The sequence below is a fragment of the Nicotiana tomentosiformis genome, chromosome 6 (assembly GCF_000390325.3).
Source record: "Nicotiana tomentosiformis chromosome 6, ASM39032v3, whole genome shotgun sequence".
NCBI classification, from domain to species: Eukaryota; Viridiplantae; Streptophyta; class Magnoliopsida; order Solanales; family Solanaceae; genus Nicotiana; species Nicotiana tomentosiformis.
In genome coordinates, this window is record NC_090817.1 from 2,723,651 (window position 1) to 2,746,549 (window position 22,899).

Sequence of the window (22,899 nt, forward strand, 5' to 3'; positions counted from 1 at the left end):
TCTCACCGGATATGAGATACGTAGGCAATCCCTATCAGATTCGATCATAGCCATAAATAAATTGAGTAAAAAAATAAACCGAAAAAAGAAAAAAAATTGAGTGAAAAAGAAAGAAAAGAGTAACATAAAATATCAGAGAAAAACAAAGAGCAAAAAACAAAAAAAAGAAAAAGAAACTAAGATATGGAAAAAAAAAAAAAAAAAAAAATTCAAATAACAAAATGTCTCCCAGAAGGAATCATTTCACCCCTGTTGGTGAATCACATTCGAGCTTGTACCAAAAGAGATACGGAAGACTGTTGGACTCTTAAAAGAGCAGTGGAAGACCTCATTGAGGTCAAGGCAATAATGCTTAGAGATGAAGAAGCCCCTAATATGATGAACAATCCTCTTCCTACTCACACCAATGGGCCAATAGTCGGAATGATCATTGAAGATGAGGAATTTGATCCAACACTAAAAGCAACAGTAGCCATTGTCGCGACAGAAGAGAAACCTAAAAACGGGCGCCAAACCTGAAAATTTCTCTGTCAGATGGGAGTCTCGGTAGCCGGTCTTGCTATCTTTTCTGCGTCTTAATTATTTTAGGGTGTAATCCGGACGTTTTACTTTTATTGTATTACTTTCTCATGTAAACTCTTCTATCTTTAAAATTTTTAAAAAAATCAAATCATATGAAATTAATATTTCATTGTACAGGAATGTCTTTTTTCTTAATATTGTCACCTTCCTTATTCTCTTTTCAGTTCTGTTAATGCAAATTTTAATAACATGACATGCTTGCGGACTTCATGCCCAGATCTTAAAACGCTATCAGACTTCGAAATAATAAATCAGGAATCAAAATGCAATGAAGATAAATTTAAGAAAACAAAACAAAGAATCAGAACATCTAAAGAAAAATTGGCTCCAAATTGAAAAGGTCCATACATTGTAGCAAGAGTACTGCCAAAAGGGAGCGTTGTACCTGGAAAGCATCGAAGGAAATGTCCCTGAAACAACTGTCAATGCGGGTGTAATCAAAAGGTACTATGCTAGATCCTCTATATAGCATTAATGTTCTCCGGTTTGGATGAAGAAGGCTTTCATTCTCGCTACCCAAACACTATCAACCCTTTGCAAAACCTTTGAGCCGGTTACTTTTCTTTGATCACCCTCTTTGAAACCTGAAAGTGTTATTGAAAAAGAAAAAAAAGAGAAAAAAAAAACAAAAACAAAATACAAAAAGAAAATGAAAAATAAAAAAAGAAGAGGAAAAAGAAAGAGAAAAGAAAACAAAACAGAAGAAAAATAAAAAGAAAAAAAAATAAAAAAGGGTTCCTTTAACTACGTTCGACTTGATTCCGAAAGGATACGTAGGCAGCCTCACTCTTGGGTTCAGTCACACAAAAAACAAAATCCATATTTCCAAAAAAAAAAAAATGAAACTGGGGCAGATTTTACAATGGTTCGACAATGGTTTCGCCTTAAAGGTTCCAAAATTGTAATTCAATCCAAGTCATTTTTACCCAAATCATTTTCAAGTCCTTCCGATCAATCAACGTGAATGTTCAAGAATTGGAAGATACAGTTACTTAGATGTGATACAACTGAATGAAATAAATAAAATAAGAGAGTCTTATTGATTAAAACCCTCACGGGCATCGTAGAGCGATGTCGAGCAGAGAAAATAAAAATAAGAGTCTTGTTAGTGAAATCTGCAAAGGGCACTATAAGGCGATGGTGAGAAGAGAAATGAGAGAGGTCAGCTGTTGAAAACCCTTAAAGGGCACTAATGATAAAAAAAAGAATCTTTATAGCCATTGGCATCGACACAGTCCTGGGCAAAGTTTCTCGGTTTCGATGCAAAAGTTGTGATGAACTTCTGAGATTCGGACGGTTTACATAGATCAGGCATCCAGTCCAAAAGACATGTCATATTCATTGAAGTCCGTATGTACTCCAGATAAGTCCTTCTTTCCTTTCCCCGAAAGGGATACCTATTGTCTAAATTCATTATCCATTCCATTGTTTGTTGTTTTTTGAATCCCTTTCGGTCTAACTTTGTTCCAAAACTAAGGCGAAGAAGGGATGGCAAGACTGATTTACCAGGATTTTGTTTGATACAAGCTAATATTCAAGCGGCACCCAGCCTCAGCAGGGGCATCAAGTCAACCCCGATTTTCCATGGTGGTTGATGCTTTGAATTCAAAAACACTCGAAAGGAGGAAATTAAATTGAAAGTGCCTACAATAAAAAATGAAGTCGAATAGGTTAAGTACCAAATGGCTAACCGTTTTGGCAAAGTTGGAAAAGCCAAATGTTTCCCAATGCTGTGAAATTGAAAGTTTTAGAGGAAAGAATTCGAAAGTGAAATACCACAAAGGCAAAATAAAGCTGAAAATGTTAAGTCCCACGCGACCAACCGTCATGTAAAAATTTGAAAATTCAAAGGCTCTCCGGGGCCAGAAATGCAAGTGGTATTCACGAAACATCTAGTGACAGGTTGAAATCGTCATCAAAAGAAGATGGGCACAAAGCCAAGCTGCCAAAGACATCAAGGCCACAAACCAACCACCACTTTTAAAACTCACAATTTTTCTTTTTTTTTTGGAGCAGGAATAAAGGAGTGCAGAATGGCGATTCCTAAAGGACGAATGTCACCAAAGGTAAGTTTCCTCAAAATCTCCACTTTATTTTATTTTTAGCATGCATTACTACTGCTCATACCTCTCTTTTTCGTAGCTTAACCCAGGTAGAACCTTTTTGCCTAGGGGGATCCGGCTCATAGTTCTGGGTAGAAGTACTCTTCGCTCAGGTTGTTTTATATAGCTTAACCCAGGTAGAACCTTTTCGCTTAGGGGGATCCAACTCATAGTTTTCGGGTAGAAGTACTCTTCGCCCAGGCTGTTTTTCATAGCTTAACCCAGGTAGAACCCTGTCTCCTAGGGGGATCCAGCTCATAGTTTCCGGGTAGAAGTACTCTTCGCCCAAACTATTTTTCGTAGCTTAACCCAGTTAGAACCTTTTGGCCTAGGGGGATCCAACTCATAGTTCCGGGTAGAAGTACTCTTTGCCCAGAATATTTTTCGTAGTTTAACCCAGGTAGAACCTTTTTGCCTAGGGGGATCCAGCTCATAGTTCCGGGTAGAAATACTCTTCGCCCAGGCTATTTTTCATAGCTTAAGCCAGGTAGAACTTTTTCGCCTAGGGGGATCCAGCTCATAGTTTCCGGGTAGAAGTGTCACGACCTAATTTTCCCTCTGTGTGACGTCGTGACGATACCTAGTCTCTACGACTAGGTAAGCCTAACACTTTGAGGACTAATGAAATAAAAATATAAATTTAACCAACTATTCAAAAAATACACAATAATCTCCAAAACACGGAACATCGTGAATCACAAACTACAGAAGGAAAAATCTAGTGTCTCTATACATCAGAATCTAACAAGGAAGATACATAAAATAATGGACATGAGAAAGAGTAGAAGGGGACTCTGAGGTCTGCGAATACGGCAGATATAACTTGAAGTCTCCAAAGCTGTCCCAGCTCACCGATAGTACGGCTGATAAGGTGCACCTAGATCTGCACATGAAAAACATATGCAGAGAGTAGCATGAGTGCACCACAATGGTACCCAGTAAGTACCAAGCCTAACCTCAGTCGAGTAGTGACGAGGTCAGGTCAAGGCCCTACCGTAGTAAATATAATAAATTAAACAGTAAAAGATATAAGTAAAATTTACGGTAATACAGTTAAAGAAATTCTCGAAAATTTAACAATTAAAGGAGCCCTCGGCTCAGATTAAAGTAAACACAATGGGGAATCTCCTGGGATGTCGTCCTGTAGTTCCAAATGAATATGCAGTACAAGGGGATCTCTCGAAAAACGTTTGTAGTCCCAAAGTAAATATGAAGTGCTAGGGGATCTCCCGAAATACGTCCGTAGTCCCAATTTAAATATGCAATGCTAGGGGATCTTCCGGAATACGTCCGTAGTCCCAAAGTAAATATGCAGTGTTGGGGGATCTCCCGGAATACGCCCGTAGTCCCAATTTAAATATGCAATGCAAGATACAAAGACATGTATAGCCTCGAATTATACAGTTTACACTAATCACAGATAAGGAAAATATGGATTTAACTAAGCATGATGCACAAACTGTCAATTAGGCAGTTAAAATACGTAAGTATGCTTTTCCAGTCTAAACTAAACAATTAAACATTATTAGTGCAATTCAATAAGAGAAACCATTTATGATTTAAAAAGGATAAATGGGATTTTTGCAATAATAGCCCGTGTACGTACTCGTCACCTCACGTACACTGTGCCCACACACCAAATAATATCGAAATATCCTAAGGAAAAAGTCTCCAACACAAGGTTAGGCAAGCCACTTACCTCGAACCAAGCTTAATCAATCGGTCACAATGCGTTTCCTACGAATATCCGACTCTGAATGACCCAAATCTAGCCAAAAGAAACTACATATCATAAATACAACCATAATAGACTCATCTAATTAATGAAATCAACATTTAACAAAAAATCCGAAATTAACTCAAACTTTGCCTGTGGGGCCCACGTCTCGAAATCAGGTAAAAGTTACAAAATACGAACACTCATTCACTCACGAATTTACTCGTACCAAAATTGCTCAAATCTGATACCAAAATCTCTATCAAAACCCCAAAATTCGGCTTAAGAATTTTTCTCAATTTTTCACCTCAAATCCGAAATTAAACGATGAATTCAAGTATATATTACTGAAATATAACCATAAAGAAGTTAAGAATCGATACCCAATCAATATCTCTGAAAATCCCTTAATCCCTCATCCAAAATCCGAGCTCCCAACTTAAGTTTTTGATAAAAAAAGGCATAATCTCAGTTTTTTTGGAACTTTAATACTGTCCAGACGCATCCTTCTTCGCGAACGCGGCCATACCCTCGCGTTCGCGAAGTACAATTTACTTCGGCCCAAACATCCTCCATCGTGAACGCGATGCAAATGTCGCGAATGCGAGGACCACTCAGCTTGACCCTTTGTGAACGCGGGATCTCCATCGCGAACACGAAGAATGAAAATCTCGCCTGCCTCCAGTTCTTCTTTGCGAATGCGAGGACCATGTCGCGAACGTGTAGCTTCGAGGTTCCACACCTTCGCGAATGCGAGATCGACATTGCGTACGTGAAGAGAAATTCAGATGCCCTTCCATATACCTTACGCGAATGTGAGGACTCCCTCGCGAACGCGATGAAGAAAATGCCTGCAACAGAACACCAAAAATCTGCTATCTTTCAAAGTGCAAAAGTGATCTGTTAAGCATCTGAAACTCACCGGAGGCCCCCGGGACCTCAACCAAACATAGCAACAAGTCCTAAAACACCATACAAATTTAGTCGAGCTCTCAAATCACATCAAAACAAATGCTAAAATCACGAATCACCTTCCAATTCAAACTTAAAGAACTTGAAATTTCAAAATTCTACAATCGATGCCGAAACCTATCAAACCACGTCCGATTGACCCCAAATTTTGCACGCAAGTCATATTCAATATTACGGACCTATTCCAACTTCCGAAATTGGATTCCGATCCCGATATAAAAAATTCCACTACCGGCCCAAAACTCCAAAAGTTCGACTTTCGCCATTTCAAGCCTAAATGAGCTACGGACCTCCAAACCATAATCCGGACACGCCCCTAAACCCAAAATCACTTAATGGAGCTAATGGAACTGATGGAATTCCATTCCATAGTCGTCTTTATACAGTTCTGACTACTGTCCAAATCCTAAGGCTTAAGCTCTCGTTTAGGGACTAAGTGTCCCAAAACACTCCGAAACTCAAAACTAATCATACCGGCAAGTCACAATAGCATAAATAGATATGGGGAAAGAAGTTAATAGGGTATCGAGTCTATTACTCTCAAAACGATCGGCCGGGTCGTTACATCATCCCCTTCTTAAAACAATCGTTCATCCTCGAACGAGTATAAAGACATAGCTGAATCTGTGAAAAGATGAGGGTAGTGGCTGCGCATATCCTGCTCGGTCTCCCAAGTCGCCTCCTCGACCGACTGGCCTCTCCACTGGAACTTTACTGAAGCAATATTCTTTAACCTGAGCTTTCTAACCTTCCTGTCAAAAATGACTACTGGCTCCTTAACATAAGATAGATCCTTGTCCAACTGGACTGAGCTGAAATCCAATACATGAGTCGGATCATCTTGATACTTTCGGAGCATAGACACGTGGAATACCGGATGAACTCCTGCTAGGCTGGGAGATAAGGAAAGCTCATAAGAAACCTCCCCAACTCGCTGCAATATCTCAAAAGGACTAATGAACCTCAGGCTCAGCTTTCCTTTCTTCCCGAACCTCATGACACCCTTCATAGGCGATACCCGAAGCAAGTCCCTCTCACCAACCATAAATGCAAAGTCACAAACCTTTTGGTCCGCATAACTCTTCTGCCTGGACTAGGCTGTGCAAAGTCTCTCCTCAATCACCTTCACCTTATCCAGGGCATCCTGGACCAAATCTGTACCCAACAATCGGGCCTCGCCCGACTCAAACCATCCCACTGGGGACCGGCACCGCCTACCATACAAAGCTTCAAACGGTGCCATCTGAATGCTGGACTGGTAACTGTTGTTGTAAGAAAACTATGCAAGTGGCAAGTATTGGTCCCATAACCCTCTAAACTCCATCACACAGGCACATAGCATATCCTCAAGAATCTGAATCGTGCGCTCGGACTGCCCGTCCGTCTGAGGGTGAAAGGTTGTGCTCAGCTCCACCCTAGTACCCAACTCCCGCTGTATGGCTCTCCAAAACCGTGATGTGAACTGTGTACCTCTGTCTGAAATAATGGATACTGGAATACCATGAAGGCGGACAATCTCTCCGATATAAATCTCAGCCAGCCTCTCAGAAGAATAAGTGGTCAATACTGGAATAAAATGAGCTGACTTGGTCAGCCGATCCACGATCACCCAAATAGCATCGAACTTTCTCAAAGTCTGTGGAAGTCCAACTATAAAGTCCATGGTGATCCGCTCCCACTTCCACTCTGGGATCTCTAACCTCTTAAGTAATCCACCCAGCCTCTGGTGCTCATATTTGACCTGCTGACAGTTAAGACACTTGGCCACAAACCCAACTATACCCTTCTTCACCCTCCTCCACCAATAGTATTATCTCAAATCCTAGTACATCTTCGCGACATCGGGATGAATGGAGTACCGTGAGCAGTGGGCCTCCTCGAGAATCAACTCCCAAAACCCATATACATTGGGCACACAGAACCGGCCCTATATCCTTATCACACCATCATTACCAATAGTCACATCTCTGGCATCACCTCGCCTAACCCTGTCCTGAAGAACTAGATGATGAGGATCATCATACTGGTGCTCCCTGATACGGTCATAAAGAGAAGACTGAGCAACCTCACAAGCTAATACCCAGCTAGGCTCTGAAATATCCAATCTCACGAACTGGCTGGCTAAGGCCTGAACATCCAAGGCTAAGGGCCTTTCAGCTACCGGAAGATACACTAAACTCCCCAAACTCTCTGCCCGGCGACTCAAGGTGTCGTCCACTACATTGGCCTTCCCCGGGTGGTATAATATAGTGATATCATAGTCTTTAAGTAGCTCCAACCACCTCTGCCGGTGCTAATTAAGATCCTTCTGCCTGAACAAGTGCTACAAACTCCGGTGATCAGTGTAAATCTCACACGGAACGTCATACAAATAATGATGCTAGATCTTTAGGGCTTGAACAATAGATGCTAACTCGAGATCATGAATCAGATAATTCTTCTCATGCACCTTCAACTGTCTAGAAGCGTAGGCAATCACCCTACCGTCCTGCATCAATATCGCTCCAAGGCCAATCCTCGAGGCATCACAGTAGACAGTGTAGGAACTCGAACTTGTAGGCAGTACTAATATTGGGGCTATAGTCAAAGCTATCTTGAGCTTCTGAAAGCTCTCCACACACTCCTCGGTCCACCTGAACGGAGCACACTTCTGGATTAATCTGGTCATAGGTGCCGCAATAGATGAAAATACCTCTACAAAGCGACGGTAATACCCCGCCAAACCAAGAAAACTCTGAATCTCCATAGCTGAGGACGGCCTGGGCCAACTCTGCACTGCTTCAATCTTCTTCGGATCCACCTGGATCCCCTCACTCGATAATATATGACCCAAGAATGCCACTGAGTCTAACCAAACTCACACTTTGAAAATTTTGCATACAACTTCTTTTCTCTCAAGGTCTGAAGTGCAGTCCTCAAGTGTTGCTCATGATCTTCCCGAGACCAGGAATATACCAAGATGTCGTCAATAAATACAATGACGAAGGAATCAAGATAAGGCCGGAACACGCTATGCATTAAATGCATAAAGGCTGCTGGGGGACTGGTCAGCCCAAATGACATGACAAGAAACTCATAGTGACCGTATCTGGTCCGGAAAGTAGTCTTCGGGATGTCCGGCTCCCGAATCTTCAACTGATTATAGCCAGAACGCAAGTCAATCTTGGAAAAGACCCTGTAACTGATCAAATAAATCATCAATACGAGGGAATGGGTACCTGTTCTTCACTGTGACTTTGTTCAACTGGCGGTAATCAATACACATACGCATAGAACCATCCTTTTTCTTCACAAATAATACCGGAGCACCCCAAGGTGATACACTGGGCCTGATGAAACCCTTATCAAGTAACTCCTGCAACTGCTCCTTCAACTCCTTCAACTCAGGAAGATCCATACGGTCGGGAGGAATAGAAATGGGCTGAGTGCCCGACAACAAATCAATGCCGGAATCAATATCTCTGTCGGGCGGCATGCTCGAATGATTAGCTGGAAACACATCTAGAAAGTCCCTTACTACTAGAACTGACTCAATTGTAGGGCTATCAATACTTACATCTCTCACATAAGATAGATACGCGTCACACCCCTTCTCAACCATTCGTTGAGCTTTAAGAAGATAAATAACTATGCTGGGAGTATACTTTAAGGTACCTCTCCACTCTAATCGCAGTAAACCTAGCATAGCCATCATAACAGTTTTAGCGTGACTATCAAGAATAGCATAATGGGGCGACAACTAGTCCATGCCCAAAATAATATGAAAGTCCACCATGCTGAGCAATAATAAATCGGCTCTGGTCTCAAAACCACTAAAATTAACCCAACACGACCGATACACGCAGTACACAACAAGAGAATCTCCCACAAGAGTAGATACATAAATAGGGGAACTCAAAGAATCCCGAGATATCCCCAAATATGGAGTAAAATAAGAAGACACATATGAATACGTAGAGCATGGGCCAAATAATATCGATGTATCCCTATGACAGACAGGGACGATACCTGTAATGACCGAATCTGAAGCAACGACCTCTGAACGGGCTGGAAGGGCATAGTACCTGGCCTGGACTCCCCCTCTAGGGTGACCTCGACCTCCCCGACCTCCACCTCGAGCTGGCTGAGGAGGTGGGGTGGCAGGTGGTGCTGGAAGAATGGCCGAAGGAACCGGTGGAGCACGTGGAGGCTGATAAGTCTGTGGAGGTAAACCCCTCCTGGCTTTGGGGCAATCTCTAACCATGTGACGAGTGTCACCACACTCAAAACAACCCCTTGGAGGACGCGGTGGCTGAGACTGACTCGGACCTGGCCTGTTGGACTAGCTGGTAATAGCACCCCAAGTAAGAGGCATACTGGCTACTGGCGGTGCATAATAGGGCTCTTGAGGTCTAGGAGGAGCTGGAACACCGCTGACTGCTGGAAGAGCTGAATGAACAAGGAGACTCACAAAGCCCTTACCATAGCGTGTTGCTGGAGCCCGAGCTTCTGAATAATGACCAGTCTCTCGAGACCTCTTGGCCTTTCTCTTCTCTTTGTCCCGAGAAAGCATGCCCTCCACTCTCCTGGCAATGCTCACTGTTTTTTGATAAGTGATGTTCATCTCCAACTCCCTAGCCATACTGGTCCGAATACTGGGGAAGAGTCCCTCAATGAAGCGACGAACCCTCTCTCTGATTGTAGCAACTAGAGCCAATGCATGGCGAGCTAACTCACTGAAACTGACTGCATACTCCGACACAATCATAGCACCCTGACGCAACTGCTCAAACTCTGCGTGCCAAGCATCCCTGAGGCTTTGGGGAACGTACTCACGCAAAATCATCTCTGAAAACTGAGTCCAAGTGAGTGAGGTTGCCTTGTCCGGACTACTCAGCTCATAGGCACGTCACTACTGATATGCCGCTCCCCTCAGCTGGAAAGCGGTGAAAGAAAACCCACTCGTCTCCACAATACCGATAGTGTGGAGAATACGATGACACTCCTCAAGAAAACCCAGAGCATCATCTGAGTCTAGCCCGCTGAAAGTAGGTGGGTGGTACTTTTTGTACCTCTCAAGCCTGAGGTGCTCTGCCTCAGAAGATGCTACCCTAACCTCGGGTTGAGCTGGAGCTACCGGCTGCATTATTACAACCTCCGGAACCTGGTCGACCTAAACCCACTGCTCTGGAGTACCAACGACGGGAGTCTGTTCTCCTCCCCCGGCCTGAGATGTGGCAGGAGCAAGTGGAATCAATCTAGTCTGAGCTAAGGTGCTGAACATTCTTAGAAACTGGTAGTCCCAATTTAAATATGCAATGCAAGATACAATGAAAGGTATGGCCTCAAATTATACAGTTTACACTAATCACAGATAAGGAAAATAGGGATTTAACTAAGCATGACGCACAAAATGTCAATTAGGCATTTAAAATACGTAGGCATGCTTTTCTAGTCTAAACTAAACAATTAAACATTATTAGTGCAATTCAATAAGAGAAACCATTTATGATTTAAAAAGGATAAACAGGATTTTTGCAATAATAGCCCGTGTACGTACTCGTCACCTCACATACACGGTGCCCACACACCAAATAATATCGAAATATCCTAAGGAAAAAGTCTCTAACACAAGGTTAGGCAAGCCACTTACCTCGAACCAAGCTCAATCAATCGGTCACAATGCTTTTCCCACGAATATCCGGCTCTGAATGACCCAAATATAGCCAAAAGCAATTACATATCATAAATACAACCATAATAGACTTATCTAATTAATGAAATCAACATTTAACAAAAGTTCTGAAATTAACTCAAAAATTGTCCGTAGGGCCCACGTCTCGGAATCGGATAAAAGTTATAAAATACGAACACCCATTCACTCACGAGTTTACTCGTACCAAAATTTACTCAAGTCCGATACCAAAATCTCGATCAAAACCCCAAAATTCGGCCTAGAACTTTTCTCAATTTTCACCCCAAATCCAAAATTAAACGATGAATTCAAGCATGGATTAGTGGAATATAACCATAAAGGAGTTAAGAATCACTACCCAATCGATATCTCTGAAAATCCCTTAATCCCTCGTCTAAAATCCGAGCTCCCAACTTAAGTTTTTGATAAAAATGGCATAACCTCCATTTTTTTGGAACTTTAATACTGCCCAGACGCGTCCTTCTTCGCGAACGCGGCCATACCCTCACGTTCACGAAGTACAATTTACTTCGGCCCAAAATTCGTCCATCACGAACGCGATACACATGTCGCAAACGCGAAGACCACTCAGCTTGACCCTTCGCGAACGCGAAGAACAAAAATCTCGCCTGCCTCCAATTCTTCTTCGCGAATGCGAGGATCGTGTCGCGAATACGTAACTTCGAGGTTCCACACCTTCGCGACCGCGAGATCGACATCATGGACGTGAAGATAAATTCAGCTGCCCTTCAGGATACCTTACGCGAATGCGAGGACTCCCTCGCGAATGCGATGAAGAAAATGCCTGCAACCGAACACCAGAAATCTACTATCTTACAAAGTCCAAAAGTGATCCGTTAAGCATCCGAAACTCACCCGAGGCCCCCGGGACCTCAACCAAACATACAACAAGTCCTAAAACACCATACGAACTTAGTCGAGCTCTCAAATCACATCAAAAAAATGCTAAAATCACGAATCACCTTCCAATTCAAACTTAAAGAACTTGAAATTTCAAAATTCTACAACCGATACCGAAATCTATCAAACCAAGTCCGATTGACCTCAAATTTTGCACGCAAGTCATATTTGATATTACAGACATATTTCAACTTACGGAATCGGATTCCGACTCCGATATAAAAAATTTCACTACCGGCCCAAAACTCCAAAAAATTAACTTTCGCCATTTCAAACCTAAATGAGCTACGGACCTCCAAAACACAATCCAGATACGCCCCTGAACACAAAATCACCTAACGGAGCTAACGAAACTGATGGAATTCCATTCCGGAGTCGTCTTCACACACTTTAGACTATGGTCCAAATCCTAAGGCTTAAGCTCTCATTTAGGGACTAAGTATACCAAACCACTCCGAAACTCAAAACCAATCATCCAGGCAAGTCACAATAGCAGAAATAGATATGGAGAAAGAAGTTAATAGGGGATAGGGGCTATTACTCTCAAAAGGACCGGCGAGGTCGTTACAAGAAGTACTCTTTGCCCATGTTGTTTTTCATAGCTTAACTCAGGTAGAACCTTTTCGCCTTGGGGGATCCAACTCATAGTTTTCGAGTAGAAGTACTCTTCGCTTAGGATGTTTTATGTAGCTTAACCCAGGTAGAAAATTTTCGCCTAGGTGGATCCAGCTCATAATTCCGAGTAAAAGTACTCTTCGCTCAGGTTGTTTTACGTAGCTTAACCCAGGTAGAACCTTTTCGCCTAGGGGGATCTAGATCATAGTTACGGGTAGAAGTACTCTTCGCTTAGGTTGTTTTACGTAGCTTAACTCAGGTAGAAGCTTTTCGCCTAGGGGGATCCAGCTCATATTCCGGGTAGAAGTACTCTTCGCCCAGGCTCGCTTTTCGCAGTTTAATCCAGGTAGAACCTTTTCTCCCAGGGGATTCATTTTCATTTCAGTAATATAGGGCACCGACCCCTATTTACATTTATTTTCCGTAATACAGAGTGTCATCCCCTGGTTACATTTCCTTTCAGTAATACAGGACGACATCCCATGACTACATTCTTTTCAGTAATACATGGTACCAACCCCTGGTTACATTTCCTTACCAGTATCAGGGTACATTAATCCCTAGTCGCTTTTCTAATATATGGTCTCCCCTCCCTCGTTTCTTTCATTTTAGACATAGGGTCTCCATTCCCCAGTCTCTCTTTTTTTGGGGTTCACCATTCCCGACCTTTTATTGCTACAATAGTTTAGAATTTTGTTACAATAACTTACGAAATTTTCCTAGTGCAAACTGTGGCAGAAAAATTTTGCTCGTTTTTTTGTTTTGGTGTTTGAGTAAGTTTTACCTCGAGGCACATGGTTCGAGATGACCAAAAGAAGAAGTCTCAATTCAAAATAAAAGAAAAGAAAAAATAGGTGAATCCAAAATGCAAAAGTAGTTGAAAAGATGTGGAATGCTCAAGACATGAATGAAGCCATGAGCATTGAAGTCCCGTTTTGATTAGAAGAAGCTATAGAACAATGAACTATCACCTACAACTAGCGAGCATCAAGGTTTAGATCATAGTATGCATGAAGAACCAGTCAAAACTCAAGATCAAGTTTCAGAAGACTCATAGATATGAATCTTATAACTCATAGCTGATAGGCTTGTTGAGTTTTTTTTTCCTGATATAATAGCAGGACCGCGGACTGGAGCCTCGACAGAACCTTACTCGACTTCTAAACTCATCATTCCACCATTCTCCTTGAACTACACGTGACCTGATTTTTCTATAACCCGGGATATGTAGGTTGTCCAAAATCAAGACTCGGTTGCACCCTATCTTTTATTTCTTTTACTTTTGAATAACGGTTTGGTCAAAAATTAGTCACATGGCTCACCTAGTCTTTATCTGAAAACTCTTCATGTTTTCAAGCAAAGAGGGGCTGTGAGCACCTAATTTTTGACTATATTTGAATTTTTACCACCTTCTACTATGTAATTACTTTTAGAAATTTAATATATATTGTTTTTAGCTTTGTTACATTTTTTATATAGGGTAAGAATTAATAATAATTTAAAAGGTCAAATTATTACTATTAGTATTATTTTTATTTTTTAATACAATAAATTAAACAAAACCGATTTTTTAAATTTTCGGATGGGAATAAAATAATAGGATAATTAAAAGTATGGAATAAAAAAAATAAAAGTAAAAGTAGGCGGAAATGGTTTTTAAAAAAAAGTAAAAGAGAGTGAAAAATTAAAAAATAAAAGTAAAAGAATGTGAAAATTTTAAAAATAAAAAGTAAAAGAAGTTGGAATTAAAAAATAAAAGTAAAGGTAACTGAAATTGTTTTTTAAAAAAAGTACGAGAAAGTAGAAATTAAAAAAATAAAAGTAAGATAAGTGGAAATTTAAAAAAAGAAAAGTAAAATAAGTGAAAAATAATAAAAAAAAAAGTAAAAAGTGAGAAATTTAAAAAATAAAAGTAAAGAAAAGTGGGGAGTTATTTTTTTAAAAAGAAAAAAATGGAAAGTGGGAATTCTTTTTAATTAAAAAATAATAAAGTAATAAAATAAAATAAAATAATATGAAAAGAATTCCGATTTTATTTTTCTATAAATAAAAGAGAAATGTGAGGAGAAAGGGGGAGGGAGAAGGAGAAAAAAAATAAGGGAGGAGGGAATTGAGAGAAATTATTGTTTTCTTCTTCTACGCTAAGAGAATTTCTACTCGTGTCATTCTTTCTCCGTATTTCTTTCAAACAATCCAGCAAGTCATCACCCAAAACCCAACAAAAATACTTCACAACATCCTTTTTTACATGCCAAAAAGTGGAGTCAATAGTCGAGGTCGAGGATTCTGTTGGAGCTCCGTTCACTAGGTTTGATATTATTTTGATGCTATTCGTCGCTTATGCTTGTTCGACGTTCGTCCGAGTTATTGTACCTGTTCTTGGAGACTCATTTAATTAAAAAATTTGCATTAAAGGTTTATTCATCCCTCTGTTATTTTTATCTTATTTCATGTGATTTTATTTATTTGCCTTTAAACTTTATAAATAATAATGTAAGTTAGTCCTTAAATGTTATATGCTTAATCATGTTTTTGGAAATATGGCATTCAAACTTGCTTTAAAGTTGCGAAGATTTGGACTCTAATGAATTTGGGCTTCAATTGTTGGTTGTAGGGTATTGATATATGATGGTTTATTTATTCAAATATCTAAAATCATACACTTCTTCCACAAGTAATTCCATAATTCATGGCCTTCACAATAATTTCAAACTTAGGAAAGAAACAAATTATGAATGCGCTAGAATTCTTTAGGAGTACTCATAATTAATTGAATTATCGTGATTATGTATACGTTCGCGTGCCATTATTACGATTCCTAAAACTAAAATCAAGGTATGCGTTCGCGTAACTTTGGGCGAAACAACCTTAAATATAATAAAAATATTATTAATTGTGTGCACGTACACGTGACATAATTTTGGCACAATAAACAAAACGGATTCACACACGTGATTCGTTTCAAAGATAATTCCATATTTTAATATAAAAGCGGACAAATAAAATATGGAAATCAATAAATTACAGTTTATCTAAAACTAGTTTAAGCCAAGTTGTAGTCAATAAAGCGACCGTGCTAGAACCACGGGACTCGTGGAATGTCTTACACCTTCTCCCCGGTCAACAGAATTCCTTACCCGGATTTTTTTTCGCAGATCAATAATAATAGAGTCAAACCTTCCTTTGACTAGGGATTCAAATAAAAGGTGACTTGGAACAAAAAAAATCAATTTCAAGTGGCAACTCTATAAATAAAATAATCCTTATTTAAATTTGTCACTTTAATTGGAAAAACTCTTTAACCCACAACAATCCATAACACATATATCTTTTGGGGCTAAAAGAGGTGTGACATCCGGGTTGGAAGATGAAGGGGCGATTTGCTGAGGCATGGACTTGGAAGTTTTTGCCACGGATTCTGGAATATATGAAGGTTTGAAGTAAATATATGAAGATTTGAAGAAGGGATGAATATATGAAGGTCGAGGTTGAAGATTCAAAGAGAAAGTATATAGGTTAGAGGATGGAGATATGAAGATCTAAGGAGCAATGTATGAAGATTTAAAGGGGTAAAAGGTAAGTGGAGAATTCGAGGGTAAATCAAAGAGCTCTGGAACCAAAAAGTGGAGAAGTGAAAAAGGGGGCGGAGATTTTATAGAGGAAGGACAATCAATGCATGACGTTTCATATTTGAGGACAGTCAACCGGCGACTGACACGTGTCCGAAGTCAAAACGATGTAACGGATGGGGCATTTCGTTGACCCATCAATTCAGTTGTAATGTATGAAGGAAGATACCAAGGTTCATTTATCACTTCCCGTCGCTTCGATAAATCTACCCTCTAGAAAATGAGGGGACTATCTGTGTACGGGTAAAATTAGGGGAAATGGCTACCCTGATTCTCCGGTGAGGGAACGAAAGGGGAGCATGGATTCGTGAGGTTATAGTCGAGGCCAAAGACACCTCATATCGAGACCCAGGAAGATTGATTGGTATATCCGACATCAGACATGGTAAATCGACGTACCTTGGATCGAGTATAACTTCTAGACCTCGGGAGACTAGTGGACGATTATGCATGACGGATAGGGCGCCGTAATATTTGCCCTCAACCGGATTTTACGGTGCGAATCTCGTTCAGTATCGATTATGGATCAACAATCACCAAGAAAAGAAGATTTTTACCTCTTTTAAACTTATACTAGGACTGAAATTCTCCTACTATATAAAAGAAAAGTTTTTCTTTAGTCGGATAGTACATTGTAGCATGCAATTCAAAGCAATAAAAGTTTACTTTTGTCTTCTAACTACTGTTAAAGGCATTACTCACTTGGTATGTTCTTCATTCGCGACTGAGCTTGAATCGAGGGTCCAATCGAGGACGAGTTCATTGTTCAATCTAAGATCAAGTTTGGTCATAACATTGATATTGGTTTGATCGTTTATTTCGTCTTTAATTCATTTACTATTTGTTATTCTTAAGTATTCGTGTTGAATTAAACCACGCATCCTTTAAACCGCGTACAAATTTAATTGTTACCTAATTTTGGAGTAAATAATAATTTTGGAGTAAATAGTAATTTTCATTGCATAACGTGCCCTTCGTGCACAAAATTAAGCTTCGCTTTTAACCATTTTAGTTGTCATTGTTTACCTTTTAGGGATATGACGTCATTTTTAAAACTTATTGAGTATAACGTCATTTGTACGTTAAATAATGGAGGCAAAAGATCTTTAATTTAAGACTTGCTTTAACAATTTTATTATGACTTTTTAACTTAATGGATATCCATATAATACTTTTGATAATTGTACAAATATAATTAAGTAAGGGTTATGTTATGTGTACTAAAAGTGATATAAAAAGTATTAGCAAAAGAAAAAGATATAAAAAGGACATGAATGATCAGAGGCGGATCCAGAATTTAAATCTTATGGGTTCAATTTTAAGATTTTTAACATTGAACCCATTATATTTTTAAAGTTATGAGTTCATATCTACTATTTTTGCAATTTTAATGAATTTTTACATACAAATTTTTACTCCGTGTCGAAAGTTATGAGTTCAATTCCCGTAGCCACTAAGCTACATCCTCTGAGAATGATGGCATAACGATGTAAGTAATTAGCTTTTTCCACAAGTTTCTATATAATTGGTGAAATATATATAACTTAATCGTTGTGATACCGATCATATTATATTTGGTTGATCTAAGTTGTGATGGTCTTTCTTCAAGTTTCTCAAACATTTCTTTTTAATTTCTCTTTGTTTTATATGTATAATTGTACATTAATTTTGATTTCGCTGTCAGCAAGGGTTAGCAAGGATTAAATATGATTTATATATAAACGATTGTCAATCATTGAACATGCACTAAGGACGACTTCAATATTGAAGATTTAACCAACTAGAGTAGATACCACCTCGGAAAATTAAGAAGAAGAATTGGCGCAACAATAAGAGTTCTTATTGCAACATGACCATATAGTTGGAGCTTAATACATTACGTTACCCTGTCATAAAATTTTAAAAAAAGAATGAAACTAGAGAAACCAATATTTTTAACTCTCATTTCCTTTCTTCCAAATCTCCTAGCCCACAAAAGTCTAGTTAATTCAAACTGGCGTTGAATAAATATCAGATAATACATAATAAGAACATAGATTGATTTTAATAACTCCAAAAATATAACACTTAGAACATTTTAATTAGGATTATTTATTGAAGACCCTGCAATTTTTTCTAATTTCTCCATCATCCCCTACTAGTACATTAATACTTCCCATCTTGACCATAGCCTTAGCAAAACTCTGTCTAAATGCATTTCCATTGGCTGCAAATCTTGAAACAATTGGTGCACTTAATTTATCCAAAGCAAGTTCTTGATCAATCTTCAAAACCCCTTTCTTCAACAAGATTTGCTTATAAAATTGATTGTCAACTACAAAAGATGTATTTTGATCCAAAAATGTTGTTGGAACATCATCCAATGTTGTTGGTGGGATAGACGTGTTACAAAGTTTGAAAAGTTTTGTAACCAATTCAGGATCCATTGTGGGATCAGGTTTTTCTGTACCTCGAAAATTCGAAACCCGAGACTGAAAAAAGAAACAATGTGTAACTCCAACCGTATGAGCTCCTAATAATGTCACCATGTCATTTTTGTTTAGGCCTAGGGTTTTAAAGAATGCTAAAATTTCTGGCACTGAACGATTCGGGCCGGGTAAGTCCACTTCTGAGGCGTTTGACACGAGGCCGTCACGCCTGCCCGTCGGAATAGTGTATTTTGGCCCTCCGGCTAAGGAAACTACGTCGCGAGTAGCTAGTGTTATGATGTCCGCACATGAAACAGTTGAAGGACAATTAACTTCTAATTTTTTCTTAATTTCATCAATTAGTTCATAACCTCGTACTGTGAAGTTCGGATTAGAATCTTTTTCGGAGGTTTGATTGTTGGTTGGATCTGAATCTATCAGTATTGATGCATCACAACCCTGAAATAATATTTACATTAGGAAAAGATCAGTAGATGACTATAACAAAAATAATTGAAGCTAATAGTTTTGCAATGAACACATAATTCATAAAAATAGTTTTAGTTCCCATTTTTGGTACTATTATATGTGGCTCGCCTACATGACTAATACTTTGATAATGCATAAAGAATAACATTACTTTCACTGATTCTAAAATTTAAACATAAGGAATTAAGTTTTAATATAGAAACCGCGGCCTAAGGTGTTTTTCTCCTTTATTTGAATGATAAATCCTAAGATAGAGTACTCTTTTACCAAGTTGAAATGGTATAAGCAATATAATGGATGAGTTTAAATTCTACTATACTATACTAACAGTGTAAAAGAATATTTTTTATACACAATAAATAACCGTCAATAAAAAATAAAATTAGTAACTTGAAAAATAAGACGAATTACCTACTATAACATGTTAAAATATACTGATGTTGTAGTAATATAGTAATTCGTTACACGATTATAAGTCAAATCCAAGTTCTATATATATAAGTGTGGTAGTGTACAAAATATATTTACACAATCATGCCACTTATATAAAATAACATGTAAATCTCTACGATAAGCATTAATTCATATCTAACAACATGATAACTAACTTATAAGTAAATAGATTAAACTATAGTAATAGTATAAAAAGTGAGTAAATAACTTAAATCCTACTGAATATATGATTAATCTACTAACTACAAACTGCAAATTAAGTCCAAAGAGAAACAATTTCAAGATTCTTACTCTAACACCACAGTCATGAAAATGCAAGCGAAGTAAAGCTCCTGTAATGGAATGGTCACTTTTGAACTTCTCCTTCACTACACTTTTCACAATAGTTTCAGCCATTGGACAGCTAGAACTATAGAAACCAACTTTAAGTTGAGCTGATACAAAATCTTGATTAAAAAAGTAACACAAAAACACCAATAACAATGTCACTATCTTCATCTCTTTAATACTAATATTCTTGAACCAAATAGCAACTAAAGCAAGAGAGGATCTCACTTATTAACAAAAGATAGCAAGTATTAAACCAGTTATATAGAGCAAGTTTAAAGATGGTTTTGAGCTGAAGTTTGAAGTGTTCAACTGATAATTTTTTGATTCTTTTGTATGTTTGTTAAGTTTATTATGAGAATATACTGCATGAGCCGGCTAAAATAGCAGCCAATAGAAGCACATATTTAAGACAGCCGGCAAAATATAGGCATATATAGCAGGTTAATTTTTCCTAATCTAAGGGTTGTAGTTTTAACTTTTATATACGCTAACAAAGTTAAAAAAAAATACACTATCAATATAATTTAATATGTGATTATCTCATGTTAAGTTGTTAACAATTTAATCATTATCATAGAATTTATTTGTTTTTTTTGTATAACTATTTGTATCCGGAACCCACCGGATCAGCTAATCCAGTTTTGTACTGTGTAGGGTCCACTTAAGAAGAAGCAGTACCTATTTCTTCAATCGGGGTTCGAACTCGAGACATCTGGCTAAGGGTGAAGGGATCTCATCTAACCCACTGAACCTGAGACATCAGGTGGAATTTGCTTATAACACTATAACCTAAGCTCTTATTACATTGTTAAATTTAGTGCTTAATTTGTAAGCATGTAAATTCTACATTTTTTTAGTTGCACATTCCCATGCCAAGCTTTTCATTGTTATTTTTGTCACTAATATTACAACCTTACTCCCTATTATAATTGTCATGGTACGTAGTCGTTGGCCGTAGCCTCGCCAATAAGGAATCGTTTGGTTCAAATTCAAGATATTTCAGGATTATAATCGTGGAATTAATTACAATCAAGATTCTAATGGCATGTTTGGCCAAGCTTCTCAAGAGGTCAATTTTTTTTTATTTTTTTTTCTCAAAAGCACTCTTTTTTCCTAACTTGAGGTGTTTGGCAAAACTTTTTTGTGGAAAAAAAATGCTTTTGGGAAGAAGCAGTTTCTGAGAAGCAGAAAAAAATAGCTTCTTCCCAAAAGCAGAAGCAGAAGTAGTTTTGACTTTTTTTCTTACCAAAAATACCCTTTAACAAAATATAGTATATACCAAAATAACCATTAAACCTAATACTTAGGATATTAATGTATAAATATTTTTTATTATTTTTAGGATAGCTTTCTAATATATAATGACTTTAGGGGTGAATGCTTTTATAATTGTTGAATGATTTTTAATATATTTAATTTATATTAAAAGAATTAAGTACTTTTAAATTTTATTTTCATATTTTACTTAAATAAAATGAAAAGATTTAATTATTGCCTGTAATAATAAATTTTTAAGATTATTTATTTACTTATAATATTAACTATTAAGTAAATCTATTCATGTCCTAATTCGTAATTTGATACTTAAAAGTACTTTCTGAAAAGCTTGACCAAACACAAATTATTGCTCAAAATTGCTTTTCAGAATGATTAACCAAACACAAACTGCTTTTTTTCAAAAGTATTTTTTTCAAAAGCACTTTTGAAAAATTAAAAAATTTTCAAAATAAGCTAATTTCTTGAGTTTGGCCAAACAGGCTATAAGTTGAAGGCACACGTCTATTTTAGGACACACAACTTATAAAGTTTCTTATATTTTAAAGGAAAAATAGTGATTTTGGTCCTTGAATTATTGGATTATTCTTGTATTGGTCCTTGTATTACACGATTGACCGCTTGTAACCTTCAATTTAATGGCAAAGAGCCAAATATATCCTTGTACTTTCGAAAATGGTCTAAAAATACCCCTCGTTATATTATTGGGTTATCTATACCCCTGCAGTCATACTTTTGGTTCAAATATACCCCTCATTTAAACGGAGGGACATGTGTCATCGTCCTATTGGCCAATTCTAAATATCTCCTAATTAAATAAAAAGACCCATTAACCATACCCAAAAATCAATTTTCTAAAGCAATTTTTATTTTTATAAAAACTGGAAAAAACTAATTTTTTTTTACTAAAAACTGAAAAAACGAAAATATTTTTTCCCAGTTTTTACAAAAAAACTACTTTAAAAAACACTAAAAAATATTTTCTAAAACAATATTTTTGTAAAAACTAGAAAACAAACAGAAAAGTAATTTTCTAAAGCAATTAAAAACTGAATTTTTTTTAACTAAAAACTGAAAAAACAAATATTTGATTTTTCAGGTTTTACAAAAACATTGCTTTAGAAAATTGCTTTTCAGTTTTATTTTTTTAGTTTTTACAAAAGAAAATGCTTCAGAAATTATTTTTCAGTTTTTTTTAAAGCAATATTTTTCTAAAAACTGGAAAAAATATTTTCGATTTTTTCAGTGTTTAGTAAAAAAAATATTCAGTTTTTCAGTTTTTACAAAAATATTGCTTTAGAGAATTGCTTTTTATTTATTTTTCCAGTTTTTACAAAAAAATATTTTAGAAAATATTTTTCAGCTTTTTTAAAGCAGTTGTTTTTGGAAAAACTGGAAAAAAAAATATTTTCGTTTTTTCAGTTTTTAGTAAAGAGACTTTCAGTTTTTTTCAATTTTTACAACAAAAAAATTGCTTTAGAAAATTGATTTTCGGGTATAGGTAATGAGTCTTTTTAATTAATTAGGAGATATTTAGAATTGGCCAACATGACGATGACACGTGTCCCTCCGTTTAAATGAGGGGCATATTTAAACCCAAAGTATGACTGTAGGGGTATAGATAACCCAATAGTATAACGAGAAGTATTCTTAGACCATTTTCGAAAGTAAATGGATATATTTGACCATTTGCCGTAAATTTAATCTAATGTCTGATTTTGGTCCAATTATT

General features: G+C 37.5%; 2 protein-coding genes across 2 annotated transcripts; both read right to left on the reverse strand.

The window, feature by feature from the left end:
• Positions 1–1,053: 1,053 nt before the first annotated feature.
• Positions 1,054–10,198, reverse strand: LOC138893481 (uncharacterized). The gene is made up of 3 exons (XM_070178098.1): positions 9,730–10,198; positions 8,713–9,051; positions 1,054–1,166 (listed from the first exon to the last, which is right to left on the reverse strand). Exons 1-3 carry the CDS (start codon positions 10,196–10,198, stop codon positions 1,054–1,056), a joined length of 921 nt encoding a protein of 306 aa, XP_070034199.1.
• Positions 10,199–18,141: 7,943 nt separating this feature from the next.
• Positions 18,142–20,101, reverse strand: LOC104097469 (peroxidase 44-like). The gene is made up of 2 exons (XM_009604024.2): positions 19,854–20,101; positions 18,142–19,079 (listed from the first exon to the last, which is right to left on the reverse strand). The coding sequence occupies exons 1-2, from the start codon at positions 20,058–20,060 to the stop codon at positions 18,300–18,302; spliced, it is 987 nt and encodes a 328-aa protein (XP_009602319.1). The 5' UTR covers positions 20,061–20,101; the 3' UTR covers positions 18,142–18,299.
• Positions 20,102–22,899: the final 2,798 nt, after the last annotated feature.

What these genes read in the sequence shown, in the direction of transcription:
- LOC138893481 (XM_070178098.1), bottom strand. Translation starts at nt 10,198, where the DNA reads ATGATTTTGCGTGAGTACGTTCCCCAAAGCCTCAGGGATGCTTGGCAC. An exon ending in TTATGCACCGCCAGTAGCCA is followed by an intron (nt 9,052 to 9,729) that starts GTATGCCTCTTA and finishes TGGCTATGCTAG; the next exon opens with GTTTACTGCGATTAGAGTGG. An exon ending in GCAGGAGTTACTTGATAAGG is followed by an intron (nt 1,167 to 8,712) that starts GTTTCATCAGGC and finishes TAACACTTTCAG; the next exon opens with GTTTCAAAGAGGGTGATCAA.
- LOC104097469 (XM_009604024.2), bottom strand. Translation starts at nt 20,060, where the DNA reads ATGAAGATAGTGACATTGTTATTGGTGTTTTTGTGTTACTTTTTTAAT. An exon ending in TTCATGACTGTGGTGTTAGA is followed by an intron (nt 19,080 to 19,853) that starts GTAAGAATCTTG and finishes ATATTATTTCAG; the next exon opens with GGTTGTGATGCATCAATACT.